The sequence below is a fragment of the Silurus meridionalis genome, chromosome 21, assembly GCF_014805685.1.
Source record: "Silurus meridionalis isolate SWU-2019-XX chromosome 21, ASM1480568v1, whole genome shotgun sequence".
In the NCBI taxonomy this organism is placed as follows: Eukaryota; Metazoa; Chordata; class Actinopteri; order Siluriformes; family Siluridae; genus Silurus; species Silurus meridionalis.
The window spans coordinates 13,853,026-13,877,059 of record NC_060904.1 but is presented as its reverse complement, the minus strand read 5'-3'; the positions used below and the strand labels follow the sequence as shown (position 1 = coordinate 13,877,059).

The following is a 24,034-nucleotide window of genomic DNA, read 5'->3' as shown; positions in this document are numbered from 1 at the left end:
AACCAAAACAAATTGGAGCCATTCATTCATTCATTGTCAAATTATTCAACACTTCCTAACCAACAGAACTGTGGTATTAAAGGAACTGGTTACTTTCAATCCTGAAGTCTACCTTCTACATCGTACCCCAGAGTCCTCTGATGTGCTCATGGTAACCTTTTAAAAAAAGTTCTGGTGAGTGTAACTTTTGAGAACTGGGTTATTAAAACACTTTGCAGAGTTCCGCCTGGTAAAATTCCAATGCCAAAGATATTACTTAACCAGGCTCGAAATGGCACTGGACGTGAACTTTGCCACCTTTGTTGCAGAGGCGTCCATTTGCATAATCTGTGTCTGTGTGTGCTGTGATTTTTGAGGCCACACTTTTGAACAAGAAGTCATCAAAAATCCACTTTGAAGAGTGCCAGTATTTGCTCCGAGGTATGTCTAAACGATAGAGAGGGTGAACTTGCTACCTGGCGATGCATTAGACCTGAACTCCGTCATCAATGAGTCTCGGCATGCCGGCTGCTAGAAAATGTTACTCGGTTAAGTTTAACAAGGATCCCTTGCAGCCAAATATTCCTGTATTTACTTGACAGCCTTGTAAGCAAGATGTGCTAGACCACCGGGATAGACGACCAGACGCTGTCCAGACGTCCTCTTCTCTGGCCCCTATAGGGCGTTTTTATCCCACGAGACAACCGTCTGTGATAGCGCACCAGATGACCGTGCGAGCAGCAAAATAATCACGATTTTCACACTGAATACTTTCATTCGGTGCTGTTTCTCCATCTGGAGTGATGAGATGGAAGGATCGTTGGCATCCAAAATAAGAGTGGATACATGACCGCAAGTTTTAGAGAAGGTTAGAAATGCAACCAAGTTTGAGCTTGGAGATGGTTGACAGGGGCCAGGGCATGATGGGGTTGGAGTTGGCCAGGGCATGATAGGGGTAACTCTACCCTCTTTTATTTATTTTTATTTTTTTTGGAATGAAGCAAGGTTAAAGCTTTGATATCTCAGCCAACAAGACACAGAGGGACACCATGAGATTGAAGTGTCAGATCTAAGACAAGGAAAAGAGTCCAGTTATAAATTATACATTCCTTCTGAAAACATGTTTGGACTCAAATACCGACTGTTGCAAATTGACATATAAATTTAAATCACAACCTAAAGAAAAAATTCAGCACTACCATTACATGGACTTCTAAAGGAATGCTGAAATTTCAAATGTCACAAATGTCACTGATACTTAAAAATGTGTGTGTTTGTGTGTGAACCTCGCCCACTTCAGTCGCTTCGCTACCAATTAGCTCGCTATCGGAGTGTAATGTGGAATTCCAACAGGGGACTTGTGTTTGCGAACGAGAACAATTGCGGATTATCTCGGCTGCATTTTTTTTCTTTCAAGGAAGATGCTTCGGTGTCCCATAAAGGGAGCCTTGACAGTGACAGATGGCAAAGCAGCTGGTGCCGCTCATACCCCTCTCAATCACACTCGGCTATGTTTGCTGTAGAGTTTATTGGTGTATGGCCACACCTTTGGCAAGATCTCCTTGTACAAACCAAGGGAGAAAATACTGTGTACAGTCTTGCTGATTGTGTCCTGATTAAAGCGGATTAATGTGCTGAAGATCACCAAATGGTCCTTGATTTCAGGACACCTTTAAGCTACCTCTTAATACGATTGCAAACCTTCATTCATGGGAGAGAAAATGGTTTATATTCCAATGGTTCAAGCTTATGACTTAGACTTAAAAATGGCAACATAGTAGCTTGATTTGCATGACAGGCTCCTTTAAAAAAAAAACATTTTATCTCCAAATATGCCCAATCATGAAGACACGCTGTTCCAGAATTCTTATTAACTTTTTCTCATTCAGGTCACCTAGAGGTTGGTAGTGTTCGATGGTTTGATTTGGAAGAGACCACAGACTGGCGCTTCCCTTGTTGTGATTCCCAAGATTTGGGTTCTTCACTTTCCTCCAACCTCCACAAAACTGCCTGGTGGATTATCTACACTAAATGGCCCTATGTGAGACTGTAAAATGGTAACCACATAATGGGCTGGTGCACCATTTAGGATGTATTCCAACCATGTACCCAGAATTCTTGGGGAACCCTCTGTACCCCTTGACCAGGATAAATTGCTTTCTAAAGATGAATCAGTCACCTTGAAATACCTCTGTCCAGGTAGATCAGAGCAGGCCAGCCTTCATCTCATTAACATATCCATCATTTAAGAAGTTTTCATCTCTGGCCTTCCCTCAAACCAGCATAATCCTCAGAATTCCTCTTCTTGTTGCCATTTTGCCAAACTGACATCACTTGCTGCCTCACCTGGTGCTTGTATGACAAAGTTGCAAAGATTGTGCTTTAAACAGAATTCTTACGGTCCCGTGGCAAAAATGAGTTCCTGAGCCAAAAAACCCCTGCTCAAACAGTAAATAAAAAACGCTATTTAGAGTGTTCCACCCCAGAGCTGGCAAAAAGAGACATTATCGGATGACATTTTCGTGACATGTATCAGCAGACAGCGTTCGCGAACTTTTGACTCAAGTCATCGCGCTGCATTTGGCGACATGGTAAATGCGATCACATCGTTTCCTGCAATCGTGCCGAGCTACGTCGCCATCACTCGAGTCACAATGTGCTTCTGCTTATCATCCCTGTGCCGTATCTGCTTTCCTGTCTGAGCTGATGGAGGAAATAAAAAGAGAGAGAGAGAGAGAGAGAGAGAGGCAGAGGGAAAGGGAAAGGGAAAGGGAAAAGCGGGTGGGGGGGTATGCTGAATGTCAGGTTCACTTGTAGATGAAGTCGACTATGTATTATCTAAGCGCTGCTCAGCTGTAGCCCTGGGAAACGCTGTGTGCGACGAACGCAACCCTGTCGGCTCACTGAGAGGGGGACCTTTAGAGATGAAAAAAAGAACAATGCATCCCGTATACCCCCTCCTCTGCAAGGTCACAACCCTGCTCCACTATACATCCCTCTGGAACTGGATTGTCCAGGAAGCTGAGAGGCATTTTTTAAAGGAAGTCTTCTTAAGCAGTCTCGGTGTTCAATGTACAGGTGGACTTTAGATCAAGAATTATCATCGAACTTCAGATATGAGGTCTTATATTGTATTGTTTTTCCGCTTTTGGAACCAAAAACCTGACCCCAGGTTGCGATGTGGAGATAAGTTTTGTTGATCGGATCGTTTTGCCGACTCGGTTCCTCGGATCTTGTTCATCAAAATCAAGAAAGCTATTTTTTATTGAGTCATTTAGTTCATTTCGTTTCTTTAACCCTTTAATCATAACGTCTATGGGAGTCAGGTGATAAAAGAACGAACGACTCGGACTAGTAGATTCGAGAGATAAACTACTCAATTCCGTTTCCTGCACATAACCTTTGGAGATTTCCAGATGCTTTGCTACTTTGACTACTGCACACTCTGGAATCCTCGCTAGCAATAGTTTCTGGATGGAAAGAAAAAAAATGTATAAAAAAAGGCACGATCATTACCATTCGAGCCATCTGAGGTCGCCCCAGCCTGGCGATTGGGGCAAAGCCCAAGCAAGTAATTGAAGCATGCAATCACAAATTGGTTCTCCGCCTAATATTTCATTAGATAAAGCCACATTCTGGACGCCGAAATCGTTTGTGTGCCCAACATGGAATTAAAATCCTGTTACTCCCTGATACCAGACTGCATTACCAGCCCCTGACAGGGGAGATTTCGAGACTGATAAAATATAAGCTGATGGAAATATGTAAAAAAGATCGCCTGCTCCGGCATGTCACTGCTCAGATTTTTTTCTTAGTTAGTATGCATTTATAATTAGAGGTAAAAGTAAATAAATGGGCCGGAATGTAAGTGATAGAGGAAAAAGCGTGGGTGTGCATGCATTTCGGAGTGTGTGAGCATGTGTGCATATATATATGTGTGTGTGTGTGTGTGTGTGTGTGTGTGTGTGTGTGTGTGTGTGCGTGCTCCATCCACACTCCACTCTCAAGTCCCACTGATTCTCCTTTCCAGCCATGTTGAATACTCTTTCCTTATCAGGCCAGTCCAGGCCTGCATCAGGCTCTCCTTGCTATGACAGAGGCTACAACAATAGGCGCGCGATACCGCTGCTTAGTGCTGCGTTTCGGAGGGGAAACCTGCCACAGGCACAGATTAACAACACACACACACACATACACACACACTCTGTATCGTACGTATCCACACACATATATCCCTGCACCGCTAAACAGATTGCAGCCTCCTAAACAAAACATTTTTCAGAAGTTCAGGCTCCTGATTAATGAAGTAATGACAAGAAGAAAAATATAATTTTTGGCGTCTCGAGGGGGCAAAAAAAAAAAAAAAACACCCGAAATAAATAAACAAAACGGGCCACGCCGATACTTGTTCAACTTTGGGCCACGAACAATGAGCCTGTCAGAGGGAGTGGTGAGGAGAGAGAGGGAGGTGATAAATAGAGGAGTGACAGCTTGAAGAATTCCTCCCGTTCTTGCCCTCCGCGTCGAACCTCCCGCTGAATTACAGAATAAAACCCCTTCTCCCCCTCCCTCTCACTGAAAATGAAGACAGTAACTTGTCATTTTCCTGAACACTCCTGAAATACGGTTCACTTCCTAACCTTTCCACATACAGAAAAAAAAAAAAAACTACCAGAATGCTTATTTTTTTTAATATAATTTTTTTCCAACCACAGATTCCTGGCTTTCAGAGTTTAATTAGCACCGTGTTCGTTCATTAGCGCCACGTCGAGCCTGAAAGCTACACTAATGGCCATTTTAGAGGTCCCTCCTAAAAAACAAGATCCGTTATTAGTCGGCTTCCAAATCAATTATGGACACTTAAATCAGACACCGGGCAGGAGAGGCGCGGTAAGTCCAGGCCCCGTAATTACCTTGATGGAGACACCTGCTACTCGATAACTTCGACCTGCATTGGCATACCGACCAGCGCTCAGCAGACATTTATATCCCAGTGTCATCATTAATTTGTGTTAATTCGAGAGAAGGTGTGTGAATGTGTGTGTGTGTGAGGGAGAGAGAGAGAGAGACAGAAAGAGCTCGTGGCTCACCTGGACGAGGCCTGATGGGTAATTGGGCTCTAATGACCCCATTGATCTGCGGGATATGAGAGAGACAGAGAGCTGGAAAACGAACAGCAAACTAACGGGAGAACAGGAGAGTGAGGTGGAGAAATTGTGCAGGGTGCAGGGCAGGACGGCCAGTTCTGATTCTCATTCACTCGGACGAAATCGGGAGGAAAAAAAAAGGCGGGGGTGGGGGGGGTGTTGGTGAGAAAAGTCTGAGCGAAAGCGCTCGAGTGGAAAGGTCTGGACGAGAACTTAATGTGTGCTGAGTATACAAAAAGCAGACATTTTATTCGCAAGAGTGACATTTTCAGCAGAAATCCCAGACACCCTTCTCTACTTATGCTCGATTTAAAATTGGGTGGAGGTTGGGTTTTTGATTGCCGAACTTCAAATTAAGCCTACGGACACCCTAACGTTTGGAAAACACTCTTGTCCATTACCGGGTTTCATTGCTTGTTAAAAAACAAACAAGAATAATCGACCTTGAAAATACACTATACGGACGAAAGTATTGCGAATTTTCCAGCCATATGTGGTAACAGTTACCACAAATTCGGAGGCATACAATTGTGTAGCTTTAAAATTTCCAGCTCCATGAAGATATTGCATGGGTCAGACTGAAAGATCTTGAGTGTAATGAATGCACTCAATGTATGGACGTTCAGTGCCCCCAGATAACCCAGACAAGGATGGGTTCCCTTTTGAGTCTGGTTATTATTATTATTATAATATGGAACAAACTTATAGGCAATAAACTTACACATTCTTTTATAAAACCTTTTACACAACCTCACAACCGCTTTATCTGTATAAAGCTGCTTTGAGACGATGTTGATTGTAAAAAGCTCTACACAAATAAAAATGAATTGAAATAAATTGAGTGTCCTGCTATAAAGCTTTGACCTCAGCTCTACTGCACACCTTTGAAATGAATTGAAACTCTGACTGCACTCCAGGCCTCCTCACCTAACTTAAATAACACTTGGGTAACTGATCAAGCAGAAATCTCCACCCTAAAATGCAGTGGAACATCTTCCCAGAAGGGTGGAAGTTAATGGGGACTAAATGCGGAATAAGATGCACATACAAAATCTTAGGGTCAGGTGACCACAAACTTTTCTCATATTAGTTATTGTGTTATTCACATTTTATTGGCTTTCAATTTGAATGAAGGATAAAAAAGGAAAGAATTAATTTAATATAATACAAATATGATTAACTGTGCAATGGCCAGGAAACGCTGCCATACAGTCCTATTTCCGACGGCATCACAGTAAACACTTCGCTGTATTAAATCGATATCCGGAACGTTTGCGAGCAGTGACTCTCTGACTCATAAATCATTTGAACGGATCATTTACCCACCTGCAAACACACTCACACGCACAAACACACACACACTTGCGTACACAGTGTCATGTTTTGCTGGGACCTTGGTAAACTTCAAGTGTCCACCGTGTCTTTGTTCACTTCATCACATCCTTTACATGCCCTCAGTCTTTCTCTGTACACCACTTACTCTACCTCTTTCAGTCTTCATTTTACAATCTCTCTCTCTCTCTCTCTCTCTCTCTCTCTCTCTCTCTCTCTCTCTCTCACCAATTCAAGTTATGCTAACTTTAATGGCAGGGCAGCATCGACTGCAATGATGCCACAATGCAAAAAAACCCATCTAAATATAAGAAATTAATGCATGATTTAAAAAAATACAGACTAGAAACAATCACATGATCTGCCAGTCCAATAAGATAATCACACTAGGTAATCACACTTCAAATAAGAAAACAAACAAAATTCCTTAAAAAAAAACATTCAAACGTTCCTAGAACGAGCTTGTTCCTTTTTTTTTTTTTTTTTTTTACCAGTTTGCTTCTCTTAATTTGTGTGAAAAGATCTTAAAACCAGTGAACAAGAAAAAAGAATTCCATTTTATTTAAGAATCATCATCATTATATACAAGTCCCAGGTGTGATTATTGAGTAATTTCTTTACTGGGCAACTTTAAAACCAGTTATTAAAGCTAAAATAAAGTCTTTAAAGATAAAAGGCCTCGTATGAGGTCTCTGATAGTAATTAAGCTCAACGTGTGGGTAAAATCAATTTTAAGCTTTAAAGAACTAAGTAAAAAAATTTATTAAGGCATTAAGACATTTATAATCGTAAAACAATCATAACGATCTTACATGATCTGCTCTTGCATAGTATTTCATTCTTGAAATAGATTAATAAGATTTTTATGGCTAGATATAAGATTGTAAGTCTCGACTAAATGAGGAGTGTTTGCGGTGCAGAAGCTGCTTGTAATCACGGGTAATGAATCTCAGAGCGATCACATAAAAGCAGACGTGTGCTGAGAAGCACCGGATTTATAATAACAAGAAATAGTTATATAATGAAGGAAGGAAGGAGTCTCTTGTGTCAGTGTTTTGTAACCAAGGTCAAGCTGATGACTGATGACTGATTCATGTCTTCTTATATGAATAACTGTTAGCAGTGGAAAGGTAGCAAATTAAAAGAGGAAGAAACCATTTCAGAATGTGCTGTTATTGGAAAACTATGAAATTTCTACCTAATCGTTGATTTCTTTTAAATAACAATTGTCAGGGATCATATTAGTGCAGGAAATAATAATAAAAACGAAAGTAAAAAATAATCTAAAACACATCATGTGTTTTGGGTTGCCAAGTTACTTTACACTAGGGATGGTAAAAAAAACACTGATTCGCATTGGTGCATTGGCATAAAAGTTAACAGAGAAAAGTTAAAAAGTGTGCATTGGATACAAGTTGACATTTGAATCAAGATGCATTGTGTTTTTTTTTAACATCAGTAAAAACCAATTTATTTATGTCTAACTATAACTGAATGCGTGAAATTTCTATTCATTCTATTTATTCTAGACCAGGGGTCATCAACATGGTGCCAGCGGGCACCAGGTCGCCCGCAAGGACCACATGAGTCACCCGCAGGCCTTTTCTAAAAATAGCTCACCATACCGCCACTTACCAGTGAGCTGCATTACATTTTTTTTTTGTTATTCTTTTTTAAAATCACACTTGTATGGGTGTGAATTTGAAAATGACAATCTAAAAAAAAAAAAAAAAAACGTTAAATCTTTTTATTGGTTTGGTTAAAGCTAGCTGTTGCTAGCTGTAGCAACCAAGTTGATTTTCATATGTTACGTAATTGATAATCGGCACAAATGATGCAACGTAGTGCAGAGATTTATAGAAATAAAGTTTTGCATATTGATATTTTTCTGTTTCCTACCTTGTTAAAACATTGTTGATAATTATTGTGAAAAATCATTAACATGATCAGTGTCTTCACATAGATTAATATAATTAAAGGTAAATTGAACAAATTTGTTAAACTATCTGTACCATATTGAATTGCATAGCATCAGATTTTCTATCCACTGTATTGTGTTGAATTGAAATCGGATCGCACGGCATCGCAATAGCGGTGAATCGTATCACATCGAATCGGTAGCTGCTTCATACTGTAGATATCTTTGATGTATCATATCATTGGCTATACATCGAGATACGAATCGCATCAGCCTTAGTTACTATATGCAATATAATGTAATATTGCAGATATTTAGAGAATATATATATATATATATATATATATATATATATATATATATATATATATATATATATATATATATATATATATACATACACATACATACATACAGCTGCATTCATTTACTTTGATATGCTACATCTCTACTTATGGACTCTTACTCACTCTGCCTCTACTGTCTTTCTCTCTCGCCAATTTCATCACTATCTGAGGAGGTGACATTAATCCACTCTCTCTGCTTCGACCCACATCCTTTTTTCCCCATCTATCAGACTCATATTTTCACTGCTGGCCCGCACGAACCTCAATATTTGCTCGACCATCTCCCGTGACGGTGCCGATCCGTCCGAACTGAACCCACAACCTACCGCCTTCGCGCCTATCGAGCGATCGCGTTCTCATTATCAGCTGATATTGAGACGAAGACGTAGCCAGGTGGCGGCTCAGGTTCCACCGACCGCCCGAGTCGAGTCCATGATCGCCTGGTTACCTCGGCGTATTCGATCAAACCCATTTGGAATGGCGGTGCGATTTTTCAAGCGGTCGGGGTCACGCGTTCTTTTAACCGGTTTCGAAATTCCAAATAGATAAGGGTCACCTTTTCATAAAGACATGACAATTTAGCACAGTGTGCAAGAACGGCGGAATCGCCATGATCTTCTGACTTCATTTATAAGAAACTCTGATATAATAGAAGGCTTATCAAAGGCTTTTGAGTACAAAAAATTATAAAAATTCGTCCACTTATGGTAGGGTTTATATGACGTTCAGGACATTTTAATCAGATTATATTAGACATAGATTAGATATAAACTGTCTACCTCAATAAGAGCACATATACCAGTTTTAGTATTTCAGAATCTGCTGGTCTTCTGGCTGTAATTTGTTACTGTACTAAAATACCTTTTTTATGTATCTGTACATTACTGTAGTATTTACATTTGGGGAGACTTTAACCTTTTTACTACATTTCAAAGCAAAATATCGTACTTTTTACTCAACTACATTTTGATAAATCAGTTGTTCTTTTTATTTATCTGTAGATACTTATAATACTTAAGTACATTTGAAGGCAAAGCACTTTTTTTTACTGGAGTAATATTTTACCTACTGTATCTGTACTTTAGCTCAAGTACATGGATTGTGTACTTCATTCACCACTGTCTCCTGGGAATTTTGACCCACAACAACTATTAGAGTATGCACAGAGTGTTAATAAATCTTCCATCAAGCGACATTTACGCAGGCACAAATGCCTAGTTCGTGTTCGGAGAGATCAGAAGAGAAGACTGGTTTCAACTGACTATAAAAACCAAAATTACAACTCTTTACAACTGTGCTCAGCAGAAAACCATGTCAAAACAAAAAATAAATAAATAAATCACACTGACCGGCACGTCGCTTCAGGTTCCTGTTCTAATTTGTTTGGCATCACTGTACAGTACAAATACAGCAAAAATATTATTTATATTCAGAATGGAAAATAAGTCATACACTGAAGGAATCCCAAAGAATAAGACCTTCAGAGACCAAACTCCACATTGACACTACCTCATTTAACTACATTATAAATTTGAGATGTTACCATTTTTAATAAGTGTTTTTTAATTTATCTCTATTTAATAGAAGCAGGGTGAACATACTCTCTTTTTCTCTTTATCACCTCAGTTATAGAAAACTTAACACATGTTTTTTTTTTGTTCAAAGAAAGTCTGAAAATTACCATCAAATATAAGAGATCATAATTTCTGTTCGATCAAGCCTTGGCCTCAACTCAACATTCACCAATTAAAGCACTTAGTCATTAAATATGCAGATTAACTGGTTAAAATAGAGCCACTTCAAATGCTTCTGTTGGAGGCCAATTTGACTCGGAGACAGTCGCAGCCATGTGTTTGGTTTGTGTTCGAATGTCATGGGAGGGTTTTTTTTTTCTTCTTCCTTCTCCCTCTCGTGCTCGCTCTTCATTAACTCGGCATAACCGGCTCGAACGTTCCCGTGCCGGGAACTTTCTAAAAAGCAGAAATAGGAAATGAAAGAAAGTTCGAGGAAAAAAAAAAAAAGAACACGATTCTGGCAGTGAACGGGTTGGACATTTGGAAAGCGAGGATTTAAGTACTAAATCTTTCAACAAAAAAGGGTGTTCAGTAGGAATGAGGTCAGAGCTCAATAACAGGCCAATCAAGAGCTTCCACACCAAACCATGTAAAGTGTATTTTTATGGAGCTTTCTTTGTGCAAATGGGCATTGTCCTGCTGGAACAGTTTTGGGTTTCCAAGTTTAAGTAAAGAGAATATTTTATGTCACTACATTCCATAGACATTCTGTACAATAAGCAGGTTTGGGGAAGGACCACGTTTGGCTGGAAAAGTCAAGTGTCCCAATACTTTTGTCCATGCATCGATTAATTATGGCTGATTTTGAGACTCAAAGGCATTTATTTTTCTGAAAGTCTTCAAACTTGATACGCAACTCTGATCTGAAATGCACTTTCAAACACACTAAAGCGTGCTGCCTTGTACACGTGGCGTAAACCGTGCGTTCAAGTTCGTACACTGGGTTCCACAACGCAAGGCATTATTTTGCAGAATCTATCCTTATTGCCACAGAAAAAGCTTAGCACATCCTCCACTAAAATCCGTCTTAGCGCAGTTGGCGGAAGTCTTCTTCTTCTTTCGGCTTCTCCCATTAGGGGTCGCCACAGCGGATCATCCGTCTTCATACTCCCCTGTCCTCTACATCTGCATCTTTTAAACCAACTACCTGCATGTCTTTCCTCACCACATCCATTAACCTCCTCCTTGGCCTTCCTCTTTTCCTCCTTCCTGGTGGCTCCATCCTCAGCATTCTCCTACTGATGTACCCCATGTCCTTCCTCTGCACATGTCCAAACCATCTAAATCTCACCTCACTCATCTTGTCTACAAAACGTCCTACATGCGCTGTCCCTCTAATAAACTCATTTCTAATGCTGTCCATCGTCACTCCCAACAAAACCTCAACATCTTCAGCTCTGCTACCTCCAGCTCCACCTCCTGACTTTTACTCAATGTCACTGTCTCCAAACCATACAGCATCTCAGGTCTCACCACAGTCCTATAAACTTTCCCTTTCACTCTTGCAGACACTCTTCTATCACAGACGGAAGTAGCAAAGAATAATAATAAAAAAAGGGAACATACCAGGTTTGTTCCGTCGGTGCTCATCTCGATCTTGCCATCGAACGGCCCCCAGGTGGTCCCTACGGGAAGTTGCTGACGACTCTGAACTCGCCGCTCGCCCTCTTTGTTCAGCAGGTCTAGTTCTCCTGTGAGACAAAGCAGAACTTGGGGTGAGTTTCATCCATCATGCTATCGTATGTCCTACATTCTAATTTGCAAGAATATCAGTAACAATTTTTTTTTCGTTATTTCGTTACATTATTTTCGGTATTTCGTTATTTTATTTATTCTGTTTTTTTAGATGTATTTTATGTGTTTTATGTAATAAAATGTTATGGGTTAAAAATAAAAAATCCAGACCCTTTTTATTATCTCCTATTTCAAGTGAGAGCAAATCTCATAAAAACAAAAAAAATCGGATTTCCACCTTTGAACTTGGACACCATTCACACCTGGGGGAAGTTTAAAGCTGCCAGTCCACCTACTGAAATCGTTTTAGGTCAAAAGTAGCCGAGAAACTGGAGGAAATGCTGCGAAACACCACAATATACTAACGCAAGCCCAAGAGGAAACCAAGTGAAGTTGAAAAACGTTTGAAAAGTTACAATGAATTATTGCACATTATGTAGAAACACAAGCTAAAATTGCTATAAATCAACTGTTTTTCTAATGCACAAGAATAAAGTATTTGGAATACTGTATATATAAAATCGATTCATTTGTTCATAGTTAAACTGTATACAGTGGTGTGTCAGTGAATTTGGTTTCCATGGCTACCATATGATTGATTTATTTCCAATCTAAAAAAAAAATATATATATATATATATATATATATATATATATATATATATATATATATATATATATATATATATTTAAAAATATAATTTTTTACTTATAGGAGTTATTAAGGAGTTGGAATGTGAATAAAAAATGTGTGAGTTCAAATCCCACCACCATCAAGCTGTCAATGCTGGGCCCCTGAGCAAGGCCCTTACCACTCAAATGAAGTGAAGGTAATAATTGAATAACAATGTTCATTTGCTTTCAAAGCGAAATCAGGAATTCGAATGCAAATCAGATATCATGATGGCCCATGTGCACTTGTCCTTGTTAAAGATCGTGTTTGATCCGGGATCACTTTTCCTCTTACATACTGTTTGCTAATCATGAAACAACCTGGCACCTGTGAGTATGCAGTGAAATTCTTTGCTAATTCTTGTAATGGGCCTCTTTCCTTAGCAGTAAGAGAAAGAAAGACAGAGACTGGTGAGTGTGTATGACACAAACTCCATGCTGTGTCCACCTGTCCTCGTAGCGGCTCACCATCAGATGGACTTTATCGAAGCGACAGGATGCTAACCTCTTCTGAACGCGCGCCTCCCCCTTGCTGATAAATCCTCGCTGAAACATTACAGGCATTCTGGCTGCCTCTACGGGCTCTATTTCTGTTTTTCCAGGAAGGGGCCAAGGCCTCTTGTTAGAGCTGTGCAGATCTCAGCCTTAATTAGCTGTGCTGCAGCTAACGCTTCGCTAGCTCCCGAGCCTCGCTATCTTATCTGGCTAATTTAGAGTACTTATTTTTTTTTTTATGTCTATAAATCAAACAGTTATGATAACTGCATCTCCGTCTCATGCCATCCAGAAGGAATGGAGGGGGAGTAGACATATGCAGCTCAGAATCGGTGTATCCGGGCCATGTTTTGTATGGATCAAAATAAAGAAAGTTATTAGATATTAGTCCTGATTAGCTGTTCTTTATACTCCAGTGCGACCAGAGGACTCACAAACGTCCTCTGGCATTGCTTTCTTTCCATGGTGATGATCAAAATTGTATTGTATTCCTTGTCAATCCTTCCGCAATTGTATTCCTTGTCAATGGGCAGTCAATGGAAAAATAATAATCTACTCTTCAAACTGAACCCAGACACTGTACCACGCATTATGACATTATAACATTATGACCACTGAGTGAAGAAAACTGATTATCTCTTCATCATGGCACCTGTTAGTGGGTGAATATATTTATCAGGCAGCAAGTGAACATTTTGTCCTCAAAGTTGATGTGTTAAAAGCAGGAAAAATGGGCAAGCGATTTTTTTGTTTGACAAGTGCCAAATTGTGACGGCTAGACGACTGGGTCAGAGCATCTCCAAAACTGCAGCTCTCATTGGCTCTTCCCGGTCTGCAGTACTCAGTATCTATCACAAGTGCTCCAAGGAAGAAGCAGTGGTAAACAGGGTCGTGGGCGGCCGAGGCTCACTGATGTACGTGGGGAGCGAAGGCTGGTCTGTGTGGTACTCCTGTAGCTTAAACTGCTGAAGAAGTTAATGCTGTTGATGCTCGATGGTTCAGGACTGTTTCGGCAGCAAAAGACGGACCAACACAATATTAGGCCGGTGGTCATAATGTTATGCCTCATCGGTTTATATGAAATACTGTATTAGTTACTTTAAAGATCCTTAATCCTGCACGCTCTTTATAAGACTAAAGGAGCGTCAATAACCCTGAACTTTTTACTGACCTACTCTAGGGCTACTTTTCTCTATTTAAATATCAGCCATGTATCACCAAGACTCGGCCTTGTCGGTTTGCCGGTATGGAAATTCTCTGCCGTTCCCCTTGCTCATGCATAAGGTGACTTGTTTGCTAAATATCACACCCGCCTTGATAATGACATGCATCCCACAGGTCGCTGACGAGCTTGCCATCATATGTAAATGACTGATGTCTATGGCGACAGCATGATCGGTGAGATTTAAAAAGTAGGTCACCAAATTAGTCAGCTGTCTTTTATGGACCTAATTCGCATTGGATCTTAATGAGAAACTGTCAAGTAGTTGTGGTTGACGGTCTGCTGGCTGTGCTGGTCATTATTCTAGTGTATAGTTTTGCTGAGTGACTCTCTACATGCATTCTTCTTCGTCGAACACGGTTCACACGAGACCCAACGGAAATCTCACGGGAGTGGGCGGGTTTACCTTTGCAGTCACACAATCTTTATTAGCTTGGAAACAAAAATTGCGGGAGCGGGCGGCATAGGTCAGAAATTCAGGAGTGAGCGGGTATAGGGTTCGAGCAGGGCTCTACTTTACTGTAGGTCTTGTAGCATTTTGGAATAAATTGACAACCTTGTAGCGTTGTGTTCTTGTCAAATGAATGACAACGTTTCGCCAGGGTTATCAGCCATCTGAGATACGAATCTTTACATCTGTGAGGATTAGTCAAGCTTAGTATAGCAATCTGTACTTTAGCGCACCAAACAGAGGTATCAAAGCTAAGGTTCTGTACACTACTTAAGATCTCTTGTGATGCTACTGCAAGATAATTGCCAGATTTTATCATCTTCACACAAAACCTTACCATACATCCAAGTGTGTTCCTAGTGTGATTAGACCTCCTGGCCTCCAAACCAAACAAACATGCTCCGTTTTGCCTCTGTTTGACACTTTTGGTGTGGTTCTTGCCGCAAGTTGGTGTGCATCCATGCATCTGGTTGGAGCTCTGCATGTGGCACGGGGGGGTATTTGGAGTCGGATTGTGATCGTCTGCCAGTCGTTTGTGGACTGTTCCAAGACCGCTTCCACCCAGCTGTTGTGGATTCGAAACAAACCCGCAAGGAGAGAGTACACTATTGTGACCAGGACGCATAATCAACACCTTGTTTATTTCCTCAAATGTGCTTAGATGTCGTCTTTGTGGTTTATATATATTTATATATGGCAGGAGAATATCTACACTGATCCATCATGGAGAAGGCTGGGAAAATGCTGCCACTTTCCAGACAGCCATCTCCATTCCAGATACACTGCCAAGAAATAAACAGTGGTGTCATCCAACGACGTCTTATCACCAGCATGTGCGGTCAGATCTGTGTGTGTGTGTGTGTGTGTCTGCATGTTTGGAGATGTTAGCTCGTGAGCCCGTGAAGAATGATGTGGCATAGGCCACTGGCTCGCCAAGGTCAGAAATAGTTGTGACAAGATTGCTCACTCTGACCGGTAGACCATTTAAAACTACAATCTAAAGGGCAGGGGGACTTTTTTTTCTTCAGGCTGTTTGAGTGGTTATAGGAACAATGTTTTACCGATTTAACACATCTCACAAAGAGACTAAATCAAAGGGCGATAAGTAGGAAACTCTGTGATAACCCCTCAAAGAGCTCCTTATACAGTACCTTAGACAGAATTGAACCTAAAAACCCAGAAGGTGGAGTTAGACCTGATGCAGTGCATTGTACCTGGGTGAAGTCTAAATAATGCTCTGGGCTATGCAATCAGTCCTGATGCCACTTCCACAATGCAGTTTAGGAATCTTGTAAAAATTTTGGCCACGATTTAACCATCTGAGACGAATTTCCGATTAAAAATTCCTAAAAGGTTCCTATAATCCCAGGCCTAAATCTGTCAGAAGATTTCTGACTGTGTGCAGCAGTCAAGCTACTGTATGGAGGTGCCATTTATTAGTAGAATATAAATAATAGCTTTTAAAAATACAGAAATGTTGATCACAGCTTACACTTTACCACCCTTTCCATTTGTTCATGCGTCACAAGGCCCCTCCACAGGTCTGTCATCATCAAGTAGAAAAATGCCACAATCCTGGAATGGAGCAGCTGAGAATTTGACCAAAGAGCAAGCTTTCTGGTCCACCCCTAAATCCTTCCATCGCTCCCCTCCTCCCTTGATAAGATCATCATCTGTCGCTCGTCTCCAAAGCCTGCCCCTTCCCTCCGCAGATACTTGGCAGAGGTATGAATAGACCCTTTTGTTTGGGGGGCAGATTCTTTTCTCGATAGCACCCTCAAAAAGATGCTTCACGTAGGCATCTGTTTGGTTCATCGTTGCTGATGAAATGGTTTGGGAGATCATTTTTTATCATTAAAACCCTATCAATTATTCTAGTAGTGTTGTAATGTGGTATAAAGAATTTTCAGAATGACCTATATGTCCTACAGTAACCAAACAGACAGACTGTGCTCAAGCAAACTGTCATATGTAACTGGACCTAAAGAGGCAGCATGTCTAGTTCCCCATTATCATACACCCTCGGAGTATTGTCCATATGTTGGTTTCATCAAGCAAACACCTGTAGTGGCTTTTGCATGTCCTTAAAAATGATCTGAGTTACATATTTGGACCTTAAGAACTAATTTTCTTTGGAAGTCAATTAAAAGGTCACCTCACATGCATCTTTCTACAAAAAAAGACATACAAAACGTAGAAAAAGATATACCCTTAATGGTACCACTCGAGTGACAAGGAAAGATATCCTATTTCAAATGGTGCGAGTTGCCATTTTATTGTTTTCCCTGGTCATATACGAGGGTAGTATCAAAACGTTTTCGCACAGTCACAGGGAGCACCGACCTTTTTAAGTCAGTGTGCCAGAAGACATCATCCTTAACATAGGAGGCAGTGCGACAGGTGGTATTTGCTATCCTGTGGATTTTGCCCTCTTCCCGAAGATAAAGATCCAGCTAATCACAGAATTTGCTAGACACGATTTGAAAGAAAAGTGGCAGGAACACTGAGAGCACTGTATTGCTGTGCAGGGGGACTAGTTTGAAGTGGGTAAACGTACATAAATAAACACTGCTATTCTCAAAACCTTTGGAGACCACCTCGTATAAAGATCTATAGCATCATATTCATACAAGAACCTCAGGACCACAAGTGCAACACAAATCAAAAAGGTCCAAGGTCGGGCTCCCGTACCAGAGTCCCAGAGTCCTGGGTACCACTTTAATACTTAATGCTTGTCTAAAATCTGTTTCCAAATATTTACAGGATGGTATATTTCGATCAAATGAAAACAGACAATCAAGACACACATTGAGACCAAATGTGTAAACCTTAACAAGCCTTAACAGTCATCCATGGCCAAGAACCAAAGGAACAAAATTGGCTAGAGGGGGCGTACTCTGTCTCCGCGGTCACTGACACTAGCCAGTATTGGGCATCTGGTATGTGGAAGAGGGTACTGTAGATAGCTTCATATACTGAAAATATACAAATGTTGGCTTAATGTGAATTTGGGGTCACACATGAGTAGCCCACGCTTGACAGTTGAAAGCTGTCATATGATAGAGTGTGAGTTAGCTGGTGGGTGGAAAAGCAGGACCAAATTAGAAAGGACATGGGAAAAAAATCTAAAATAAAAAAATAAAAAAATAAAACTAAATAAAGGCTAGGGAATGATGTAATGTGCAGCTTCATTTGCATAATATGCTGTTTCTTTTACCCTATATTTTTGATAGAATTTTTTTATTGTGTTCTTATATGGAAATTTTTTATATTGTATAAATAAAATGAGTTGTCAATATAGTCAAAATTGTCAAAATCTTGTTTTCTTTTCACTTTTTTTTATAATAAAGTCAGGTACAAAGTGGCAAACATAACATTGTGGTTACAATAAAGAATAATAACTCTATTATAAAATCTATGTTACATTATTGTAATCATTAGGAGCACAAATATCCACTACTATGATACTGTGTATCATAAACAAACACTGAAACTGAACGCTTACACCAGTTTGTTATAAAATACTCACAGATATCTCGTTTCTAAAACTCATTCGATTCATAAGAAAAGTGGAAACGATGTTCTAGCTATCGAGACCATCACTATAGTGGGGCAACACAGGACCCTAAATTAATATACCGGCCAAAGCATATAGGGCAGAAATGGAATGTGGGTTGTACTGCTCCACAAAAAGGGCTTTCGAGCTCAAAAAAAAGGGAGATATGCGATATGAAATTTTACAGCTGAAGGAGAAATGTCAGAGCGCTTTGATAAGAGAGCGATGAACTCCCCCCTTCCCCCAAAACCACCATTATCGGGGCCGAAAGAAGCAAATGCATCATTTATATCCCACAGTCTCCGCCATTATCTCCTGTTCAGACACTTGTGTTAAAACAGAAGAGGACCTTTTTACCTCTCGCCCTCGTTTTCTCTCCCTCTCTCGCTCTTCTTTTCCTGCTTCTCTTTCTTTCACTCTAACCCCAGCTCTTTTCCTCTTTCTGTGCGATATCTTTGACCAAATCCTTTCGCTGGACTCAAATTTCATTCTTGGGAGAGGAAGTTTTGACTGTCCAGTCCATTTTCCAACACTAGAAAAAAAATTTGTAGTGAATGAGACAAAAAACAAAAAAGATTTTTCTACCAAAAAGTGAGCATCTGCATAAAGAGTTTAGGTGGCAGACGATAATATTATATTATATAATATTATATATATATATATATATATAAAAACACATGGATGAAGGTGAGGTTCGATTCCTTTGATAAATATTATACTATTTACTACATATAATAAATAAGAAATTAAACTTAAAGTAATGATGATACAAAAATGAAAGAGACGAATAAACAAGAATCTGTTTGTGTAGTGTAGTTAATGATGCATCCTATACATATGTTTGCCTCCCACTTTGTGGTAATACTTTGTTGGAAGAACTGTATACAGTATGGTAAAAAAATGCTTATGTCAGGTGTCCCAATACTATAGTACATATAGTGTAGTTTCAAATCACAAAACATTTTTTGGGATAGTTAACAGTCTAAAAATAGATGCAGCTTGCGAACACTCAAACTTGCCAGCATTTTCTCCCTCACACACTCTTAGTCAGTGTGAATGGGTTTAATCTGGATCAAATAGTGACAGAAAGAAAAATGGTGACTTACAATATTTTCAAATTAAGATGGAGTCATCTAAACACATAAACGGGTGCTTTGAGGATGGATTTGGACTGTAGTTAATGTCAACAGTCTGCTACATTGACTCAGGACTACAGTTTGCTTCTGATCACCATCACTGCACCCTGCAACATCGTTTATCTGTAATAAATAGACATTCGGTGCAACCCAGATGAGGATGAGGTTCTCTCTTGAGTCTGGTTCCTCTCAAGGTTTCTTCCTAATGCCATCTCGGGTAGTTTTTCCTTGCCACAGTCACCACCGGCTCGCTCATCAGGGACAAACTTACACTTATAAAGAACATATTCATTTTTTTTATTCATTATCACATCATCTGTGTAAATCTGCTTTGAGACAATGTTGATTGTTAAAAGCACTATACAAATAAAAATGAATTGAATTGTTTCCAACTGTTGAGTATATTCCTATAGCAGCATGCCATGCCCCCCTATAACCCCCCCGTTGAATCTTTCAGAGAAGCACATTTAAGTAGCAGGTACGCAAAAAATGCAATTCTTTATCTCGCTATTTAAAAAGGCTGTACAGCATTCACCATGTTTCCATTTATATTTATATCTGCTGAAGCAAGAAAAATGTAAAAACTAGTAGAATATTATATTATATATTTCTAATACTGTATATATAGATGAGCCATAAATGCTGCTAAACAAAATATACAAATCTGCTTGTTTTCCTTCGAGTTCATTTCCATCAAAGCTTCAGCAAAAACGTCCTGACAACAATCTCCAAAATCTCGGCCGGGCCGTCACAATGACCATGGAAAAAATAAAATGAGAGCGAAAAAAGCCAGACACGGTATCTCAAGCGTCATCTAGAGGACAGGCAGCCGCTCGCCACCGACAAATTTGACTATCAGAGAAGTGTAACATATTCAGAGTGCTTGTGAGGGATATAATTCTTCTCAGCTGTCAGCACAAATGACTAACAGTGTGTACACGTAGAAAGAAGTAGCGCGCACGCATTTCGATTTTGCTCCGATTGTACGTCTGATTTCAGCCACAGAATGCAGAGTCTAAGCTGAAGCGTCAAGAATGCAGAGACTGTGGAAGGAGACCGGAAATATGTCTATATCACAGTAAAAAAAAAAATGCTCCATAAACAATTATTAAACATTCTGAAACGCTACCTTTAGAAAGAAAAAATTTACTTTCTATTTTTACATTTTGAAAGGAATATTTAAACAGTTTCACTCCCAGAATAAACATTTACACAACTTTCATTTTCATGCTGAATTTTAAGTGAATTATGAATTTACAAAAATGATTTTTTTTTTGTAATTTATTTTCTTCCAGCTACATTTAATGTAGTCAAATTTGAAATAATTGTGAATAATAATAATAATAATAATAATAATAATAATAATAATAGATGGTACCATTGTTATTATTATTATTATTATTATTATTATTATATTATTATTAGTAGTAGTAGTAGTAGTAGTGACAGTAAAATATATAGAAATATTATTTGAAACTAATGTAAATATTTAGTTTAAAGAAAAGAAGAGCTTTGTGATATATTTTATTATTATTATTATTATTATTATTATTAATATTATTATTATTATTAGTAGTAGTAGTAGTTGTAGTAACAGTTAAATATATACAAATATTATTTGAAACTAATGTTAATATTTTATGTTTAAAGGAAAGCAAAAGCTTTGTAATATATTCTTTAATATATTAATAATTATTAATAGTAATATATGAATTATTATTATTAATATTATTATTATTAGCAGTAGCTGTTGTATAATTTATCAAAAGAATATGAAGTAATATAAATATCAATACATAATAAATAACAGTACATTTGATCACTTTATCACCTCATTTTATCATTTTATTTCAGAAAGGATAAAATATAATATTTATTTAATCGTGCTCACTTCTATGCTACGTGATATGTATCACTATATATAATTTTTTGTTTAATAATGCAGAATAAGTGCTTTTTTGGGTGAATTCAGAATTATAGTTTGCCGCTGGTGACGGTTTGGAGCGTATTTACAGGTGTGGTTTAACTCCGCCGTGTCATTAGGCTCTCTTCATCCTTCTTCTCCAGCCAATTATAGCTTCTCCAGCTCTCCAGTCCAATCCTGTCTCTCCTGACCCAGTTGTCTTTTGTGACGAGGTCTTAGCCCCAGCAGTTTGACAGTCAACAGATAAGATGGATTAGGGATTATTTCCCTCCTCTCTTTCTCTTCCTCTCATCCAGTTTAGGATAAGAGCAGCATTAAAAACCTACTTTTTTCCCCCACTGAGAGGAGTTTTTAAACGGCTGGAGATGAGGCTGATAGAGGAGCTAAACCTTAGGCGGGGCATTGAAAGGTCAAGGTCATGCTCCTAATCAGTAGGCAACCTCTGAAGGGTTCAAAGTGCAGAGATACAAAACCTTCTTTCCCAGCAGGCAGGGTGTAAAGACTGCAGTTATGTGTTTAATCTCTGTGCTTGTGATGTCCAGCAGGTAAATTGGGTTTGAATGGAAGGAGTGATCAAATTCACTCTGGCGTATGAAAAGTAATTACACCTGTATCAATGGTATCTTATAAAATATATATTTTTCTCCTGTCAAATTCTACTTTTTACACATACTTTCACAGGGAGCAGTAACCAGGACAAGGCAAAGCACAAAGATGACCATGAAAACCAAGTCAATATCAAGCAGCAGTGTGTCATCCCACCCCCAAAGATTTCTACTTCCTGTGCGGTAAAATGCAAAGAATGCTCTAACAAACTCTTCCCTTTCCTCAAACTAACCTGATTTTTCCTTTAAATTCTGATTAGGCTTCATGATTAGTTTTAATGAGTCTGAATACAGAGCTCATTTCTGGGCCAGAAAATTTGATACAAGAAGAAAGGAGAATTAACAAAAGTAATTGCAGTATAAGCTGCACTACGATATACTGCAAGAAGGTTCTAGTAGTAAAAATGGATCATAGTGTATGCGATATGAAGCAAATTTCAAACAGACTTCAGTCTTGGGTTCTAAAAAAAAAGACTAGTTGCAGAATGAAATTATAAATTAAATCCTGTTTCTTTTAGTGGTAATATCAGTGCCTATATTTAATACTTTCCCCCAAATAAACCGATTTTTCCTTTAAATTCTGTTTAGATTTCATGAATTGGGTTTATGAGTCTGAGAGGGAACTCATTTTTGGGCCGGGAAATTTGATGCGGTATATACACGATATATATATAATTAATTTATAATTTTTTTTATTTCCATCAACTTCATAAACTGTATCAGCGACAACAATCAAACAAACAAACAAACCAAGAAACGATCAGTACACCATTCTTAGGGGTATTTGTATACACACGTGTTTCAAACTCAGTCATCAACTCAAGATTAACAGGTTTTGTGCCTTTTTTCAGGCTTTAACAGCCATTTTAAATCGGTATCTGAAAGGTTTACTTGTTGATCTGTGTGTGTGTGTATATATATATATATACCCAAGTATTGAACAGGTCACCATTTTTCTCAGCAAATATATATCTGAAGGTGCTATTGACATGAAATCTTCACCAAAAGTTTTCAAAATCTTGAAGTTTCTGAGGGCTTCTTCTATGAACTCTGATCTTTAGTCTTTCCCATACATGTTCAATTGGATTCAAGTCAGGTGATTTGGGAGATTCTAGCAGTTTCTCTGAAACCATTTGTTATCATTGTCCTACTGAAATGCCAACCCTTCGCTTCAGCTTCATCATCCTGGACATAGGTTACTAAAAAGGCTTCAATGCATGTTGTATCTTTCCAATTAAATTGGTCATGTAGAGAAAATCATTATTTGTAGACCATCTCACACATGTGAGTACAACCATCACATACCAGCAACCATTGTAGTATCTCTTCAAGAGACAATACTGTAGAAAAGAAACTCGAATATATTTGAGTCGGTGTGCAGTTTGTATAGCAGTACAGATTTACTGTCCTCTGAAAACATCTGGACATACAGCCATATTGTCAAAATAGCTGGCAACAAAAGTAAGTACACCCTAAGTGATACCAGCTGTAAGTCGCTTAACCATGCAAAACCACGCGTCCTGTTCGTCATGTTAATTTTTTTGTCTGCTTAAAAGGGCCATACAAATTTGTATATCTTGTAATTCTCTCATAATGACCACTAAATGTTTAACATGGAACCTCGTGGCAAAGAACGCTGAGGATTTGTGAACTAGAATTGTTGCTCTCCACAAAGATGGCGTAGGCTATAAAAAGATCTGTAACACCCTGAGTTACAGTACAGTGCAGTACGAGCTCCACTCGGAAAATACATCACAAGGGTCCATTAAAGAAGTTGAGTCCTCGTGCTGTACGTCAGAAAAACTGGCTTCAAAAAACAGAAGCATGAGTGTTGCAGCATTGCTCGTCAGTGCCCAGACCGTACGCCGCGCACTGCAACAAGTCGGTTTGGGGCTGCATGACTGCTGCTGGTACTGGGAAGCTGGATTCCAACATGTACTGTG

The 24,034-nt window shown here is 39.1% G+C and overlaps 1 protein-coding gene across 1 annotated transcript in view; it reads right to left on the bottom strand.

Moving 5' to 3' along the window:
* The window catches only part of zfpm2a (zinc finger protein, FOG family member 2a), a 165,216-nt gene that overhangs the window by 60,750 nt on the left and 80,432 nt on the right, over window positions 1–24,034 (bottom strand). Inside the window, exon 4 of the mRNA XM_046833397.1 lies at window positions 11,864–11,988. Within this exon, the coding sequence (XP_046689353.1) occupies window positions 11,864–11,988 (125 nt within the window). The remainder of the gene's footprint in view (window positions 1–11,863; window positions 11,989–24,034) is intronic.